This window comes from Zeus faber (assembly GCF_960531495.2).
Source record: "Zeus faber genome assembly, chromosome: 1".
Lineage (NCBI taxonomy): Eukaryota > Metazoa > Chordata > Actinopteri > Zeiformes > Zeidae > Zeus > Zeus faber.
Genome location: NC_137193.1, coordinates 24,709,338 through 24,728,520, shown reverse-complemented (window position 1 = coordinate 24,728,520; position 19,183 = coordinate 24,709,338). Strand labels below are relative to the sequence as shown.

The 19,183-nt window shown below is 41.8% G+C and overlaps 2 protein-coding genes across 6 annotated transcripts; both read left to right on the top strand.

Moving 5' to 3' along the window:
• The first annotated feature begins 550 nt into the window (after positions 1–550).
• fam133b (family with sequence similarity 133 member B) lies at positions 551–10,301 on the top strand. The gene is made up of 10 exons (XM_080012008.1): positions 551–689; positions 1,758–1,855; positions 5,059–5,137; positions 5,685–5,831; positions 5,917–5,949; positions 6,083–6,154; positions 6,966–7,064; positions 7,194–7,235; positions 7,394–7,444; positions 8,547–10,301. The coding sequence occupies exons 1-10, from the start codon at positions 666–668 to the stop codon at positions 8,640–8,642; spliced, it is 741 nt and encodes a 246-aa protein (XP_079868134.1). The 5' UTR covers positions 551–665; the 3' UTR covers positions 8,643–10,301.
• A 3,959-nt stretch (positions 10,302–14,260) lies between these two features.
• Positions 14,261–18,093, top strand: LOC307239143 (uncharacterized protein). 5 transcript variants are annotated; one of them, XR_013844456.1, is made up of 7 exons: positions 14,261–14,577; positions 15,188–15,283; positions 15,398–15,550; positions 15,835–15,974; positions 16,456–16,488; positions 16,733–16,921; positions 17,009–18,093. XR_013844456.1 is itself a non-coding variant. In XM_080012426.1 (7 exons), the coding sequence occupies exons 1-7, from the start codon at positions 14,352–14,354 to the stop codon at positions 17,737–17,739; spliced, it is 1,551 nt and encodes a 516-aa protein (XP_079868552.1). In that variant the 5' UTR covers positions 14,261–14,351; the 3' UTR covers positions 17,740–18,093. The 5 variants fall into 5 exon arrangements, 3 of the variants coding, with proteins under 3 accessions (XP_079868552.1, XP_079868551.1, XP_079868553.1); XR_013844457.1 differs by having other exon boundaries at positions 15,824–15,974; XM_080012426.1 differs by lacking the exon at positions 15,835–15,974 and adding an exon at positions 15,648–15,773 and having other exon boundaries at positions 15,191–15,283.
• The last annotated feature ends 1,090 nt before the right edge of the window (positions 18,094–19,183 follow it).

Sequence of the window (19,183 nt, the reverse complement as noted above, 5' to 3'; positions counted from 1 at the left end):
GTTAACCAATCACTAGACTGAAACGCTATCATGTGACCTCTGCTGTTTTTACTCAATTCTTCCACAATGATGGCCCGATCTGGATCAAACTTGGACGACGGCGTGTTGGAACTGCCCCAAAATACACATTGCATTCATCTTGTCTCTGAGTGCAGCAGATCCATGACATCCATAGACTGCTAACGTCAGTTTTTCATGAACAAAACCAATAGGTCCTTCGGGCCTTGACACTTAACAATAGAGAATTTCACAAGAACAATAGGGTTTCAGCCCTGGGGCTTTGAATCCCTAATAACCGTCATAATTGTTGCGTTTGAATGTACAGTAGATGCACCACAGGCCTCATTTTGGAACCTGATTTACAGTGAAACAAGGCTAGGGAGAGTTTTCAAGAACGCAAAGAATCGTAAAAAACCCAAGAGTGATAGAATCCTACCGCCCAATATTTACAATGAAATGTGGGGTTTTTTCTCAATCCTCACCCAATTGCGGTCGCCGGGTGTAGTGGGGCCTCCCTGTCCACCAGGTGGCGAACACTGGCGGTTTGTTCCGCAGTGGAGCGCCCGTTCGAAGACATGGCAACAAATCCCGGTGGCTAATGGGAGCGAGGGAGCACGAACGCGACATTTCTTCATCGGGATCTTTCCAAATCGCCAGACAACGACATGGGGAAGAGAGACAACCGAGTGGTGAGCGGCTTGGCCCCCAACAGCGTGAATCCATATAGGAGCAGTAGGCTAACCGCTATTTCGTTAGCCTCGCTAGCATGTGGCATCGTAGCCTGCGGCTCAGAGCTAGCAACTGTTAGCTTCTGCTCGCAGCCGAGGCCTCGGGAGGGGGGTGGGGGGACTTGAAGCCATAATTGATATGAATAAATCCATATCCATATCTCCAAACGGCAAACGATGCTCCAGAAGACGCGAACATTAACTCAGTCCACGTTGGGCACAAAGTTAATAGCGGAGCGCTGTAGTGAAACAGCGATCACAAGACCAGGCACGTTGCGTGTTAATGTTGCACAGCTTTGTTTCGTGTGGTTTTTCTTTTAGGGGGGGTTAAAAATAAATAGAAGTGATAACAAGCAATTTCAGTGTAACAGTAACCCAGAGCTTTTATGTATATGTTTTTTTGCAATATTTAATTTATACAACCGTATTGTAGCACAATAACATGTTACTACTTATTGTTATACTCTTTCATTATTATACGATACTGATATTATTAGCAACGCCGTGCTGCGATGGGTGGCATGTTTCGTTTGTATTTTTAATGACACCTTATTGGATTAAAAAAAAAAACAACGGTAAGATAAACACATCTACTATGGAGGACACAGTCACATACTAATAAATAAGGCTTTCATTAAATCCATTAAAAAAGACAAAAAGAATTGAATACTTCAATCAATAAATACGTCAATGATTTGGTGAGTCGTTTAATTCACATTTGGTTTATTTAATGATTTATTGACCCATAGATTGAACTATATATTTACAGATTTATTGATGGATTTATGTCCTAAGATAGCCGTACATACAAACACACTATCTTTATAGCAGATGGTGTGTTCGTAACGTTACCTTATTTATTAAATAAGTTGTCACTCAGATAATAAAAAAAAAAAAAAAATGAACAAACATGCCAGCTCTGGTAAGCTAAGTGGTATTGTATTAAAAAAAAAAAGCTGGTCGAAGATTTTATTCATAAATATGTCAGTCTGGGTCCTTTTTAATCCTTTATAATAATGTCTGTTTCAGGCTTATGTAAATCCCATCGCCGCTGCCCGAGCCAGAGGGCCCACGCAGAATGCAGGACCTAGCATTCAAGATTACCTGAGCAGACCTCGGCCAACATGGTAGGTAGAGCCACATCAACTGTGTGCAGTGGGCAATTATATACAGAATATATATATATATATATATATATATATATATATATATATATATATATATATATATATATATATATATATAACAAAGTTCATGTCCAGTGACGAAACTGGGGCTTGCTTCTGCTATTCTTTGATGCCATTTTGGGAGAATGTAAAAAGTTGTAACAAACAGCTTGACGAACCTCCATCTTGGCGTAAATGGGGTTTGGACATTTTACTTCCCAAGTCGTTGTAACCAAGCAAGCAAGCAACTTGTTTAAACTGTAATTTCCATATGACATATATGCAGTATGAAGGCGCCATTTCTATCAGACCCCCACCCACGTTGTATGTCTTTCAGTCAATCTGTATTAGTCTTTTGTGTCAGCTACGTATGCACTGGGCTAGAAGTAGGAGCTTGTTCATGTCACGGCCCACAAGCAGTGCTGTCGGCAGGCTTGACATGACTAAACTACAATGTAGAATCGGTGCCTCAAGGCTAGTGGTCGAAATGCCGGTGCCGCTATCTTGAGAGCAGGGTGGCCACAACGTGCCAAATTATTATGCGAATGATATGTTTCTCTGATTTTCCTAAATAGTTGGTGCAAATGACAGTCGGTATAATTTGAATGTTATTGAACAAACCTCCCAATGATAACAGTATTTTTTTTCCAAAAATAAAAAACAAAGTACACTGTTCCAAATTATTATGCACAACAGAGTTTCAAAACATTTTAAAGGTTGTAAAGAACTGAAAATGGTCAGTTGTTGAATTTGCAGCATTTGGTCATATTTACTGAAATCAAAAGCTATTTCAATCAAAAACATCTTCAACAACATCTTAAATTTCAGGATGTCAGAATAGCCTCCCAGAGCTGCTGTTTTGATGCCAACTGCCTCCCACCCTCATAGATCTTTTGCTTGAGGATGCTCCAAAGGTTCTCAATAGGGTTGAGGTCAGGGGAGGATGGGGGCCACACCATGAGTTTCTCTCCTTTTATGCCCATAGCAGCTAATGACACAGAGGTATTCTTTGCAGCATGAGATGGTGCATTGTCAGGCATGAAGATGACTTTGCTACGGAAGGCACGGTTCTTTTCGTACCATGGAACAAAGTGGGCAGTCACATACTCTATATACTTTGCCGAGGTCATTTTCACACCTTCAGGGACCCAGCAGCTCTCTCCCCATGATTCCGGCCCAAAACATGACTCCGCCACCTCCTTGCTGACATCGCAGCCTTGTTGGGACATGGTGGCCATCCACCAACCATCCACTACTCCATCCATCTGGACCATCCAGGGTTGCAAGGCACTCATCAGTAAACAAGACTGTTTGAAAATGAGTCTCCATGTATTTCTGGGCCCACTGCAACTGTTTCTGCTTGTGAGCGTCGGTCAGGGGTGGCCCAATAGTAGGTTTATGCAAAACTGCAAGCCTCTGGAGGATCCTACACCTTGAGGTTCGCAAGACTCCAGAGGCACCAGCAGCTTCAAATACCTGTTTGCTCCTTTTTAATGGCATTTTAGCAGCTGCTCTCTTAATCCCATGAATTTTTCTGGCAGAAACCTTCCTCATTATGCCTTTATATGCACGAACCCGTCTGTGCTCTGAATCAGCCACAAATCTCTTCACAGTACGATGATCACGCTTAAGTTTTCGTGAAATATTGAATGTTTTCATACCTTGTCCAAGGCATTGCACTATTTGACACTTTTCGGGAGCAGAGAGTTCCTTTTTCTTTTCCATATTTCTTGAAAGCTGTGGCTGCTTAATAATGTGGAACTTACTTCTTAAGTAGGTTTCCTTTAATTGGGCTCACCTGGCAAACTAATTATCACAGGTGTCTGAGATTGATTTCAGTGATCCAAAGAGCCCTGAGACACAATACCATCCATGAGTTTAATTGAAAAACAAAAAATGTAATGTTCATGACACTTAAATCCAATTTGCATAATAATTTGGAATGTGGTGTATAATGCCAATATCATGTTTTTGCATCTGATAACATATGACAATTTAATAATAATGATTAAAAGTGAGACACAACATTGCTGAATTTAAATGAACAATAAATAAACATTTATTTAACACTAATGTTATTTCTCTCTCCGATGCACTTATTTGTAAATTTAAAAAATTATAAACTAAAAATGTCCACGGCTAATCAAAAAAATAAACTTTCTAATAAAAAAAAATGTATGACTGAAAAATAAATAATTATAAACAATAAAAATATAAAATAAATGGCATCATGTTAAAGTCTGGTTGGGATATAGTCTCCCTGTTACTGAAGTGCAGGATTTATTACAAGTAAACTATTTACACAAAAACATCCAGTTTTTACTAAATTAAGTCCCAAAGCAACGGGGAGACGATGTGAGGCGCCACGAGACAGTGGGGACACGCAGGCAGGCACGTGCAGGGGGGGACTGAGAGTGGCCGAGCACCTGCCACTTGATGTCCATGGTGCCCTTTTTATGTGCCACGTTTAAAAATAATCAATAAATAATATCTTTTTTTATCATGATTGGGTATCGAGGTAGCAGAAAGAAGGCATTAGGGTGCCCGTGATCTGCACTGCGCTGTGTCCACCTGCCGCTCCATTGTGTCCACCTGCCGCTCCGTTCCCTTATTGAACCGAAACTAAAAAGAACCGTGTTGTTTAAAAAAAAAAAAATTGATTCATACAAGTTAGGAAACACAAAAATAAATAGATCTCAAATAGAAACACAGGAAACCCAGAACGCATGCACGGTGCACCGACGTCTGGGGGAGGGGGGGACTCCACTCCAATTCTAAGTTTAATTTACGCTTTGCCTCAAATGTGAAGTAAATCCAAACAGCATTCATGCTGTTTTCTTTCAAAGCCAGTTGCGGAGGCTCTGCACTTGCCATCTCTAAGCTGTCTGAGCTGGCACCATAACAAACCGTATTGAATCTGTTTCAAATATTCTGAATCGATATGTAAAGAAAGAATATAGATATTTTTGACACTAGTCTGCAGACATTTTTGTCTATCAGCCTTGTGAGTGGAGGCATCGGCTTATGCCGATTATCTGAAAATGCACAAATGTCGATCAACAGGTCGACCACTACTCAAGGCTTTTCCTCAATTTTTTATGAGAATCTGTTAAAGCTTGAAAAGCTTCATTTCCCCTTTCTGTGTCTCGTGTGTCTCCTTTCAGGGAGGAGGTAAAAGAACAGCTGGAGAAGAAGAAGAAAGGCTCCCGAGCGCTGGCCGACTTTGAGGATAAAATGAATGATGTGAGTTTCTCTGGCAGCAATTTGCTCAATTTAAGTATTCTATTATCCATTAATTATGGTGTGTGTGTGTGTCCATCGTTTCGAAAGAATATTATAAGGAATATTTGCTGCAGATGTTGAACGCACTGATAAAAAGATGAAAGCATGTAAACAGGGTGAATGCATCATTCTAGCATCCCATGTAGCTGCTGCAGAGACACAGAATGCGACGCCATGGGGAAGAAAACCATATCAATTGTGATCTAAAGGGTCAGGCTCTGATCTCGGACCACATTCAAATTCTCCCAAATCTCCCAAATTTTATTTACTTATTAAAAAAAAAATGATAATAATAATGATTGTCCACACTGCTCTTAAAAGTTAAATGTCGGTCAAAAATTGATAAAAAAAAAAATAGGAACAGATGTGATGTGAACAGTTTGCAGCATTGTCATTCTTGATCTCCCGGTTGAATTCCCTCCCAGGGGAAAGCGTCGTCTTGCGAGATTTTACACAGGTCACTTACAGTCGTACCAGAACCCACTAACACAGGTTCACTGCTTTGCAGAGATGGAGGAAAGAACTGGCCAAAAACCGAGAAAAGCTGATGGGTAGTGCCGACAAAGAGAAGGAGAAGGAGAAAAAACTAACAGATAAAGACAAAAAGATAACAGACAAAGAAAAGGACAAGGAGGAGAAAAAAGAGAAGAAAGAGGTATGTCTCTCCTAATGAATGGTGAAGGGTTGATCTTGGACTTCTGCCCTCTGTTCTCACTCTGGTTTTCCTTCTTGTTCTCCAGAAGAAAAGGAAAGAGAAGAAGAAATCCAATAGGGTGAGGAAAGCTCTCCAATATTTTGGCGGCCACACTGCCTGCTCCCTGAATTTCTATCGCACCTTTGCCGATGTTTCCCAGTCGTGATTCACCTCAAATCTAATGAGCTCTGCTTTCATTGTGTTTGGTCAAGCATTCTTCATCTTCTTCCTCTTCGTCGAGTTCTGATTCCTCCAGCAGTTCTTCCTCAGATTCGGAAGATGAGGTAAGTAGTGCGTGACATGGGGTTTGCACTTTACACTTCAGGTTGTTTCTAAATGGAATATGAATGTTGCGTTGTCTGCCCAGTATCCACATTTAATGCGTTCATGGTCTCGATTTCGATACCCAAAGTCAAAATAAACAGGCTTACTCAGTCCTTTAAGTGCTAAAATTCTCTCGTCATAAGTACGGGAACACCTTGAAAATATCCGCTGTGATATTCCCCCTGGTTTTGTTATTTAAATCATATATCGTAAAAGAATCGCTTTTATCGGAGATTATCACAGATTATGGAAGGGAACTGTAAATTGAATCCAGCATGGTTGCAAATAGACACTTAGTAGATGATGGTGAGATTGATATATATGCTGTATATAATAGATATACCAATATAAGGAACAGACAATGAAAATTAAAAAAGTGCTTTAAAAAAAGTACTTGTAAGTCCTTGAATAACATTTTGCAATGCCAGGATGAACCCTGGATAAGAGAGTTAATCTCCTCAGTGTCAATGGGACTTTAAGGGCAAATGTGTCATGTGATTTTCTTTCTGTTCTTTTCTGAAAAGCTTAAAGGAGATGTAATTCTGGTATACAGTAGAAAATTGGTACCAAAAAAAATAACTGGCTGTCAAGAACTGAAAGTCAAGGTATTTGTACCAGTATTAAAAGCCCTAACTGTCCCCTCACCCCAGCGCTGGAAATTCCATTAGGAAGAAAACCGCAGAATTATTACTTTGGACCTTTTGTACTACCATCCGTTATGATGAACTGCTGTGCTGCATCATGCGATTGAACTTCCTTCTGTCTTCACAGGGCGAGAAAAAGAGTGTGAAAAAGAAGCGGAAAAGGAAGAAGTCTTCCGCCAGGAGAGCGTCGGATGATTCGGCTGCGGAATCAGACACTGAAAGCAAGGTTTGTCCCGCAAGCCCAGTTAGCTCATCAGTTAGCTCATCCGGGTCTGATCTGATCGGTACTTTGGGTGGTTTGTGGATCTTGTGCGACTTTGCATCCTAAACGCCTTTTCTCATTTTTCCTCCCAAGAAGAAAAAGAAAAGAATCAAGGAGGAAGGGGACAAGGAGAAGGTAATGGACCACCTTCAGCTTCCAACCAAACCTTTTGCACCACATCAAAGCATTATCAATGTCAGCCACTGTTTAAAACCACAGGACTTGTGAGGTAGTTGATGTGGATAAGGTCCCCGCTGATGCCACATTTTCATTTCTTGTATTTGTCCCTCAAGGTTGAAGTCACCAAGAAGAAGACGAGTAGTGAGGAGAGAGAGCGCATCACAGTAAGTCCTTTTTTCTCAGCGACTTGTGAAGCCACAAGGCATCGATGGGTGTTGGAACGGGCTCTCTTCCCATCCTGATGCGTGTGAGATCTTTGAGACAACATGTTGTGTTCTGTTGTGCTGAAGAATTAACGAATTATAAATTCAGTAAAAAATTCAGTAAAAAAAACAAACTAGTTGTAACTGTTCTAATCCTCCCTTTCACCTGTCTTAAGCAGATTCTTGATGTTGCGTCTTTAAGGATATCGGAATGATGATTGGAGTATGGAGGCCATTTAAAAAATGTTTTTTTTAGTGGTCAACTCAAAAGAATTTCAGTCGATTAGTTGACTAGCTGAGATGTCATCACCCTGTCAACAAACATTTTGTTGATGTCAATTACATATCCTTGTGTGTGGGTGGATGGTCGGGTGGGTGGGTGTATACAAACCCCAATTCCAATGAAGTTGGGACGTTGTGTAAAACGTCAATAAAAACAGAGTACAGTGATTTGCAAATCCTTTTCAACCTATATTCAATTGAATACACTACAAAGACAAGATATTTAATGTTCAAACTGAGCTCCCAGCTTTATTGGAACGTGTTGCAGGCATCAAATTCAAAATGAGTGAATATTTGCAGAAAAACAATCAAGTTTATCAGTTTGAACATTAAATATCTTGTCTTTGTAGTGTATTCAATTGAATATAGGTTGAAAAGGATTTGCAAATCATTGTATTACGTTTTTATTTACATTTACACAACGTGTGTGTGTGTGTGTGTGTGTGTGTGTGTGTGTGTGTGTGTGTGTGTGTGTGTGTGTGTGTGTGTGTGTGTGTGTGTGTGTGTGTGTGTGTGTGTGTGTGTGTGTGTGTGTCTTTTTTGGGGGGTTAGGGTTAGGCAGCGGTCACGTATAACAAACAAAATCATCGGCATACATACTGTATAGAAGTTTTGATTATCACCACGGTCAGTGTCCTGGAAAAATGCTTGAATTGCAACACGTTTTCCCTTTACTTTTTAAAAGATATCCTCTACTGAAAATGTTCTCCCCGTCAAACTTGAACACTTGAATCCCGGAGATCTGCTGCAGAATAAATCCTCAAATGGCATGTTTCAACAGGATAAACCCAAGAAGAAAAGAAAAAAGAAGCATAAGAAGCATGGCAGGAAGAAGAAGAAGAAGGCAGTGTCTCACTCGGGCTCAGAGCTCGACTAAGAATTGCAGCTTCACGGCTTCACGCGCCACATCTGGCAGTTGAATAGTAGAATTTCAGTTCCAAAATCACCCATCAGCCCTTTGAGCAAGGAGGCCCACTGACTGGCTAAAATGCCGCAAAGAGGTGGACATGACAGTGGGACGAGAGGACATCCAACTGAAAATGTTTTGCTGTTCTGTTTCTATTTTGTAACTAAGTTCTTTTTTTAGATAGTTTTTGACGTAATGACAGAAAACATGAACTTGAGAATCTGCGTGCGGGCCCCAATCGATCGGTTCGAAAGCAAACTGCCAGTTTGTCGACAAAGCTTGAGATTGTCATGTTTGTTTATTCTTCATGTGTGTAAGTGGAACAAGCGGTTGGAGTGAAGGGAAACCGTGGCAAATATTTCAGATGGGCTTCTTTTGTTGTTACCCCTGCTGTGTTTTTATCGTCAATGGGTTTTTATTTCCACAGAGCTTGCCCTCTTAAAGTTACTATGTCGGCTGTACACCTGCACATTGTCTTTTTCTAAATCTAGAGTTCTAGGCAATGGGGGTGTTGTAGTAGCGCATGCATGAATACATGAAGACCTCTTGCATTGTCTCGCCAGCCTCATATTGAAGTTGGAGTTGTAAAGCAAATGTGAGCAACTTGGTCAACATTTATACACGCGATTTATGGTTCCATTAAGAAGAAACGTGGAGTCCCGCGGCAATGTTGATGTATAATAACAATTGGACTAAATGAATAAAGTAAACCTCATTTAGCCCTGACGGAAGTTATTTGGAATTTAAAGGCAGGTAAAGTTTTAGTCTCCCTTCTATCTCAGCACTCCTTCATTTGTGTTTAAATGTACACACCTGGGCCAACCCAGCGTCAGCTTTCTAATGTGATGCACAGCTCCACCGCTCGCCCCTCTGAAATACTTCTCCACAAAATGAGGGGTTTTGGTTCTTCTTTTTAGAATTTTTTTTTTTTTTTTTTTTTTTTACAACTCCCATTTAAAGAATGATTAGTTTGGCCAAAGCAATGTTACATGTCTTCTAGCATCTTACGAACCAGAGGGTAGGCCCAGGTGAGTATAGAGCAGGGGTTTTCTGCCTCTTTTTTTTTGTCAAATAACCCCTTTTTTGGGTCCCAAAATTGTGACAAGCGATTGGAGATGCAAGCAATGTTGATTTCAAGAGGTTGATTTGTCACATACATATCCTTTCACTAAATTTGGAGCCGGCACCACTTATTGTATGCATTACAATTCATATTTAGGGCCAATATCAAAGATGGAGGGAGTGCCAAAGGGATTATATAGAAATGATATATTTCAAACCTTTTTAATTAATAAAACAATGTATATATTCAATATCAATATAGTATAGGTCTTGTCCCATATGTCAAATATTTGTATCAGAAATAGCCCATGGGGGTGGCCTGGTGGCTCTACCGAATATGTAGGTGTAGGTGTACCGTACGGGCAAAACACTGGCAGCGACCCAGGTTCAAGTCCAGCCTGCAGTCATTTGCTGCGTCTCTCCCTCACTCTACCCCCCATTTCCTGTCTCTTTCCACTGCTCTCTACAATAAATTAAAAAAAATAAAATTAAAATTAAAAAAAATGTCCCATGAGTGTGTGCATATCAAGTGATCCCACATGTGGTATTGAACTCAAGGTTGACTTGCTGGCCTAGTCTGTATGAGGAAGTTCCATCATGCCAGAATTTAGGCATTACGAAACCAAGGGGAAACCCAGAGATTGTGGCGCTCCAAAGCATGAAGTTGAAAGCAGACATTCAAAACAGAATTTCCCTATAACCTCAATCTGCAGCTGCTTCTGGTCTGTGTTTCACAGCATTGTGAAAATACTCTTCTCCATAACTGCAAAGGCTGCAACAGCAGAAAGTTGTGGACAGTGCCTGTAGATGTGAAAAGAACAGATAAGTTGGCGAGGTAGCTCCACAGTGTCGTGATAGAGATGGATGGTATCCTTGAGGAGGCCTGTGCAGAACCACCTGGCACTGGGCAGGCCTTGAAGCTGACGGTGGAGCTCGCCACTGGGCAGGCCCATACAGTGGTAGAGCAGCCACTAAGTAGACCCGGATGGAACCGTCGGCACTGAGAACAAATTAGTGGGGTTAGTCACTGGGCATGCCTGTATGGTACTGGTGATCGTAGTTAGGCATCGAGGGCAGCCACTGGGCATGTCTGCGGTCAGCGGCGGAAGGTTATCGATGTGCATGTATAGACGGAATGATGGTAGACTGAGGGCGCTGGACATGGGTATGGGGGGGGGGGGGTTCTGGGATGCCAGAACCCACTGTTGAACCTTTGGAGATGTCTAAAGCAAAGAACCATCAGTGAAAGATGGTTAATTGCATTGTAATACTGAGATCTTACGCAACTATGCAATTGTATGTCTTGTAAAAAAATAACTGACATTAAGCAATACTTTCATTCTAATATAGACGTAAAAGCAACTCTACTCTGTGGAAGAGAAGGCAGCAGGTAAATGTTGCAGAGGCTAGTCGTTGAATACATGCTGTATATTAACAATTTCAAACTTTTCTTGTCCTTGCACACATGCATATTGTTTATTTTCTTTGCTGTGTGAAATCAAGTATACCACAGGCATGACAATATCCAACATAGTGTTTTGTCATTCATGACTGGTCACTGAATGTTCAAACACTACAAATGAGAGATAGTGGGCAATAGAGGATTTATGGTGTTCAAGGGTCAAGTTTGAAGTGGTTGTATCAGAACTTTAATGGCTGTAATTCATGTATGGTGCATGTATAAAACCATGGTCATAACAAAAATCTGTTTAAAGTCAGCCTTTTGTTTGATTTGTGAAATCCTTGCGATAATTTTGCTGCGTAAGGTTGGTGTTATGGACAGTTAGATGTGGTAACTGAGGCGTTACTTCCTGACCAATGGTGAGTGGGGGTGCTAATCCTGCCATATAAAGAAGTGTTTTTGGGAGCAGCCCTGTGTGAGTTATATGACAGGAAGAAGTTGAAACGGTACAACACACACGCTACACGCAGGGTAAGTGTCAGACACTGATCTTTCATAGAAACATTCCAACCATGTTGATTTCTCGATCCATATTCACTACATTAACATCTACTTTTACTTGTTTTGATGGGAAATGATTCGATTTGAGCATTATTTAAGGTTTAAGTCAAGGTAAAGCACATGTAAATCTGAAAGTTAATACATACAGTCGATACATTTAAATGTATCCGATCAGCTTTGCAATAACAAACCTTTCTCCAGATGAGGACGCCAACTTTTGTGCTTGTGGGAGTCATAGGCTGGGGCTTGGTTTCCTGCTCCATTGAATGCCCCGACGGCACGCAGTGCTCTGATTCCGAGACCTGCTGCATGACGAAGGATGCTTACGCCTGCTGCCATTATCCACAAGTGAGTTTTAACACATCAAGGGCCTTGAGAAGTGGCAAAAGGCGGATACGGTGAAATCTGGACCAATTTCTGTGTTGTGAGCATTCTATATTGTAGCAGCCTGAGGACACTATCTTACGAAATAAAAATTGTCTCTTTGGTTATGTAGCACAAGAGACTTAAAAATATAATCTGCCGATCTAGTTGATCCAGCACATTGAATCTATTTGGCTTCATGGTAGTGACTGACTAGTGACAGACTCTCTGGATGGCTCGTGTGTGTGTGTGTGTGTGTGTGTGTGTGTGTGTGTGTGTGTGTGTGTGTGTGTGTGTGTGTGTGTGTGTGTGTGTGTGTGTGTGTGTGTGTGTGTGTGTGTGTGTGTGTGTGTGTGATCGTGTGTCCCCAGGCAGTGTGCTGTTCCGACATGGCCCACTGTTGCCCATCAAATTTCCACTGTAACCTGACTTCCCACATGTGTGAGCAAGTCCACTGGCGCTCACCGAGTGGGCCCATGTTAAAAAAGGTGTCTGCAGAGGAACCGGACACCCCTGCCCTCCCCCTCTCTCAGCCCCAAGGTCTTGACAACAGCGTCGCCCACGGCCAGACTCGAAAGGAAAAGAGCTCAGTCGTCTACTGTGACAACTACTTTTTCTGCCCTGATGGTGCAACATGTTGCAGACACCCCGCAGGGCCCTGGTTCTGCTGCCCCTACTTCCTAGTGAGTGGCACCCCACACATCCTTGCTGTGCGGCTCCAACATTTTGTCATCGCCCTTACAAACTATTATACCGAGTCTTAACTTCAACATCTACACGTTTTACAAATTTACGTTTGAGGTGCCTGATTATTTTGCTTTTGTAGGCCAAGTGCTGCCTGGATGGGTATCATTGCTGTCCAGCTGGCTATGACTGCGACCTCACATACACACACTGTGTGAGGCAAGGCCTGACGTACCCTTTTACTCCAAGAAAAAGTGTTTCTCTTTACCCTGCCGCTCAGAAAACTACCTTGGCGGACGAATTGAACGAGGTACGTTATAATTCAAGACATTTTTCATGACGTTGTCGTCGTCAGGATAATGGTGACCATTTGTCCATGGAATCGTACCCGCGGTCGGAATGTTTTGCGTTCTCCAGATTAAAACTCCATCTGCTGTTCTGTGCTGGGAGAAGCTGCGTGGATTATTCCGTATTGTTTTTCAGGGCCAGTGATACGTCCACATGGACAAAGCTGCGAGCGTCCTCCGTGAAATCCAGGGGGGGCGCTACTGTCAGAACCCTTCAGGAACAGAGGGAGATGCCGAGCAAGACTGGGAGCGTTTTCATTGTGTCAGTGTTCTCTGACATTTTCGTGATCAGTAGTAAATGATTTCTACTTTTCTACTTTATTGTTTAAATAAAAATCAAACCGTGCATCATGTCTGCAGTCGGGTTTCACTTATTTTACCTCAAGTACTGTGTCAGGTTATCTAAGCGTTGTGCCTCTAGCTGTTTGCGCAAGGAGTGAAAAAATCTTAAATTGCAGTAAACGTATAAATGTATCCTGCACGCAAGTCCGTTGAGTCCAATCAAAACATCATTACTGTTATAATTACACATATTTACCGCTTTGATTTACTTCGGTGAGAGTGAGCGATGGGTCAGGATGAGCGCAGAACACCATCCGGTTTAATGAGCCCTAATTGTCTTTATTATCCTTTTGCTCTGATCAGCAATCTCTTTACCCCTGCACAAAGAACATTTGCATTTCAGTGCTTAGTGGGAAATGCATTGAGAAATTCGGCGTTTCGTTTTCGACTATATATAACCGAGTAACCAAATTTGCTTTTTTTGTTTTCTCGCGGCTGTTGATACTGACACCATCAGATATCCCGATGTGTTTCGACACAATTCCATCCCGATAACTTCATGGTTCATTCCGTGATTCGTGCTTTCACAAGATATTCACACACAATGAATGTTTGACAAACAGTCATTAGTAATGTGGACGTTATGACCAAGTAGGTAGAGGCAGAGTAGTCTCATATCGATATTCCAACTATTCATCGCCCAGCCCTTAGTGTTCAGTGAAAGATCGTTTTTAATTTGTATTTTTTGGGGGGTGGGGGATGGATAACGCTGGCCCACATTCCGACACGGTAGGCGGCGGTAAATACCACCTCGACGCTGGTTGCCACCCGTCATGAAACGGAAAGAAGAAGAAGACGAAGCGGAAGACAACGAAGAAGCGAAAGAATAATCAAAAGGAAGAAGAGGGAAGAAGAAGCCGAAAGAGAAGGGAGAAGGGGGGGGGGACGACGTGTGGATGACCGCCGGAGCCTGGAGACATGGACAGGGAAGCAAGCCCTCCCGCACCACCACGCGAGATGTTTCAAATCGAGGAGCTGCGGGTGTTTGTCGCCGAGAGGCTGCACGCCGCCGCCGCTGACATCCTGGGCGTCGTCGAGAGAACCCTAACGGACTACGAGGAGCAGGCGTCTCGGCTGAGGAGGGAGACCGAGCGCCAGCGCACACTCCTGGATGTTGTGCTCAGACCCAAGTTGCCGGAGAAGGGTAAAATCAATCATTCATTTCGGGGTTGTACTTCTCGCTCGCGAAGCTGTCCGGTGGCTCGTGTCCGTGCGTTGTGGACGTCGTTTTGGACCGACGTTACGGCTCAAGTCTGACGACGTCGCGACCCACGACGTCAGAGGAGATTCAAATGGGATTGGAAAAACGAAAAAAACGATATCCTAACGTTAAGATATCAGTCGATCACACAACACAAACAAACAAACAAACACTTGAAAGTCAATACGTTGTCATTTTTTTATATTCAATTGTATTTAGTTACAGTTCTCCGATGACGTCACCAGACGGCGTCATCTTGCCGCGTGACAAGTTGTTGCGCTCTATGGCTGCGGTTGGATTTGAACGTTGCAAGCAGGGGAACATTTTGACTTTAGAATCAAGTATCATCAATATTTAAGGCTTGCAGATTTATTTATTTATTTTATTTGTGAAAGAAAAACGTGTGAAAATAACCTAGTGGCTTAGACACTAGTGGCACTATGCTGTTTCACTGCATTTCAAACAGTCGTTGACTTGTTTTTTTATACTGCTGTTATTAAAACTGTTTATATAGTGCTTGTTCCTCACCCTATTTGATGTATTTCCTGTACAGCAGGTCCCTCTACAACTACCTACATTACACCTGCTCCATCAGAAACAGAACACATTCACACCTCTTTTCAAGTCAGGAACCCCTCTCCACTCAGTGGTATGGTTTTCCTCAGGGTCGGGGCTGTTTGTATTAAAACATTTTTACAGGGACATCTAGTTTGCTGTTGCCCGAATTTGAGAAGACTATTGTTTTGTTTTCTTTGCATTCCAGACCCACAGTGCGCGTTCAACTCCCGCGAGGAATTCCTTAGGTTTGCCGGTGTCGGCAACTGTCCATATTGCTTTAAGGAAACTGAGGCCAGTGAAATGCATTTGGCAAAGAGGCATTATTTTTTTGCCATTCATTTTACTGAGAACGGCATTGGTAAGTTTAATGTACCTACATCCATCTTATGACCTGGCATGTTGCCTGACATTTAAATCCTACTGTTTATGAAGTAACCTTTTGTTTTTGATTTTAGGGAAATTTATTGTTCCATGTGCATGCAAAGAAAGGATAAATGGCCGCAGTCATTGGCACTGCCCGACTTGTGGAAAGACAATTTATCGAAAGAACAACTTTGAAGTGCACCTTTCTAACCAGCATGGTCGGTTTTTCTCAATTTATGTGTTTCCTTTTTTGAATATACCATTGAAGTTTACTTTCAGATTAAAGGGGCAATAGACAACTTTTGCGCTGCGGTCACAAAGACAACCGGATTGCTTTATGATCGCTCAGAGCTCTACGTGTAAATAATCAACACCACTTTGGAAATAAGAGAGAAGAAAGAAGCATGTTCACTGAAAAGGTAAATTGAAATTGCACACAATCACAATTTTAGTTCCATTTTATCAATTTTGGTTGCGCAATCATATACATAGACGCCACATTGACTACTTCGGCTCATAGCTGCAATACGTCAACGGCACCGCCATATTGGAACGGGCAAGATCTTTATTATCTACCTGGAGTAGATTGTTCCACTTTCTGCTAATGGTTTGTGATGGCACATTGGTTGACGCACTTCCTGTGACGCACTGCTGTAAATGGAACATTTTCCTGGGACTTCGTACTCGATCGCAGTCTGAATGCATGGGTGATGTCGTGGCTTTTAGGGAACCAACATAAACGCTGATGGTATCATTATTCTATAGCCATTACACTGTGCATTCAGCATGGACACCATAATGTTAAGTCAAAGCAAAAAAGTTGTCTATTGCTCCTTTAAAGTAGTAAAGATCATGGTTTATTGAAGTCACTTAACACAACTGATTGTTTGGTCCTGACAGGTCTCCTATTACAGCAGCAAAGCAGAGACATGGGTGAGTTGTTAATAAGTCAACTGCTCCTGAGTTTTGGGAAAGCAAAATTATATGTAGCCATTGTATTTTATGTTTGTGTAAACCTCTCGAGCTTTACTCGGTTATTCATGAGGATAAATGTAATAAAAAATAAACAAATCATTGAGTGAATAGCTTATATTTTCACAATCACATTTTTTTACAGGGCTTTTTCTCTGCCTCCATCAACCTCTTATCAGAAGCTTAACTTTGTGTTTTTCTTCAGAACACTTCCAGCAATCTATGTCATTTGGCGAGGGGGAGCTTCCTCCTGAGCAGTGGTGCTGGCCTGAGTTGAGCAGTTTGTGCCAGGGGGAGCAGGGGGAGCAGGGGGAGCAGGAGCCCTCGCCGCTGCCTCTGATTAAAGAAGAAAAAGAAGAACCATCGATCGGTCCGGAGGGAAGGCAGTGCCAAGGTCTGCAGCGGTCATCACACAAATTTCCTTCTAGACTGGGTCTCTTTGAGCCACGTAAAAATATATGTTTAATTTTGCTCTCCTCAGTGCATCCCAGCTTGCCCAGCAGCAGAAACCTGGAAGAGCTGGAAAACCTTCAGATCAAAGAAGAGCAACATGGCCTGTGTCGTGATTGGACGGGAGATCATGCTCGAGGTCTGGAAATGGGAGTTTCCCATGTAGCAACTCTCAATCAAAGTCCAGCTCTGAGCACGCGTCTCGGACAGATTCATGGGGTGGATTATTTTCCTGCTTCTCCGGTGGAACTCTCTGAAGTGGCTAGTGGGGTATTGAAGACAGCCGGTGATCATCTCCAGCCGACTGTGGACGGCTCCTCAGACAAACGTGGAAACCCGAGCCCAAAAAGTAGTTGGAAACTAGGATGTGGATCTCGGTCGGCTTTAAAGATACGAAAGTCACAGAGGGTGGAAACTGTGAAAAGGCACCGTCGCTATGTTGGTTCAAAATGGAAGAAGTCTGTGCATGTTCTTGCCGTTCCACGGGCCAGCGGTCCATTTCACTGTAAACTGTGTGGAAAGTCTTTTTACTGCATGTCAACGCTGGTAAAGCACTCTCAGACGCACACGCGGGACAAAGCGTGGATCTGTGGGGTGTGCGGGGAGGATTTAGAGTCTACAGAGCATTTAACTCAACACCTAGAAACCCACAAAGAAAGGTACAAATGCTTCGTTTGTGGTAAATGCTTCTCAAGGAATTCCTCTCTTAAACAACACAGAAGAATTCATGGAGCGATGAGAGCGGATTCTAATACAAGCTGATTTCATGAAGTTTACTCCCAATAAAGCTCACTGAGAGGAGAAAACACTGAATTCGCTCTAGAAAGCATGAAAAGTTCCAGTCCTTAACATTGGATATATCATTTCTTCTTGAAATGGATATCTAAAAAAGCTTTAAGATGTCGAGACAGACAACAAGCATCTGACAGGATCGCAGGTCAAATGTGTTCAATTTTGTGGATAGTTTTCTGCTCTTAACAACCACAAATTATATTCATGTCTGTAAATTAAAACATTTAGACTCCAGAATAAATCACTGGGATTAATCATTCTATTCACGTGCTATTTCATGTGTCAGCGTTGTACAGAAAGTGACTAATACTAAAACCAATCATTTGTCCTGAGCAAAGATTTTTGTGTGTTTTGTACACGGTACTAAAATGAATTAAGGAATATTTTCTCTGTATTAGTCACACGATTCCTGTATGGAAATTTGGTAGATGAGAATACTCCCAACTCAAACTTATGTTCAGCCTAAAAATAAATGAACAGAAAAACTATCGGAAATAGTTTTTTTGTTTTTTTTTAATGAAGCGCAGGCCTAACTTGTGTTGCAAATTACAGTTTTCCAAGGTGGCCTATTATTATTATTATTATTATTATTATTATTATTATTATTATTCTAAAGGCGGATGGAGCTGCCAGGCAAGAGGAAAAGAGGAAGGCCAAAGAGAAGGTTTATGGATGTGCTGAGGGAGGACATGCAGGCTGATGGTGTAAGGGAGGAAGAGGCGCAGAACAGAAGGTGTTGGAGGCAGACGAGCCGCTGTGGCGACACCTAACGGGAGCAGCCGGAAGAGAGAAAAGATTATTGTAACGGTAAAGACCTACGCCTAACTTCTGTCTAAAGATTTATCTAGAAATAGCCTTTTAAACTACTGCTTGCATATGACGTTTGACAGGGAAGGCCAGTTATTATACTTTCTAGTCGACAAGTGGATGTTTTATCTATTTAGTTAAGATAGGCTTTGTTTTAAACCGAGACCACGGATGCACTCTATCCACCGGAGGGCGCCCCAAGAGCGTTCTCAAAGTTAAAATATGATTAAAACTCTCAACCCCACAAATAATCCGCGTGTGAGACATATCGTGACAACGATATACGATAATTTGAATTAAAAAAAAAGTAAAAAATAAAATGTAGAAAACGAAGTCATTCATCCCCAGAGTCATCCAACACAAATATTGCTTTCTAAAATATATTAAGGTTGACGCAACTTCTCAGCGCCAAATAAATAAACAAACAAACAAACAAACAAACAAATAAAACAAAAACCGATAAAAAAAAAAAATAGGATGACACAATTTTAAATAACTCTACCTGCGATAGGGGTACAGTGCTACAGTATGATGTCGTGCTTAAACAAAAGTTAATCATCTCCATAGCCTTTTTGGTCAAACAATTGTTTGTTAGAAAGGCATTAGT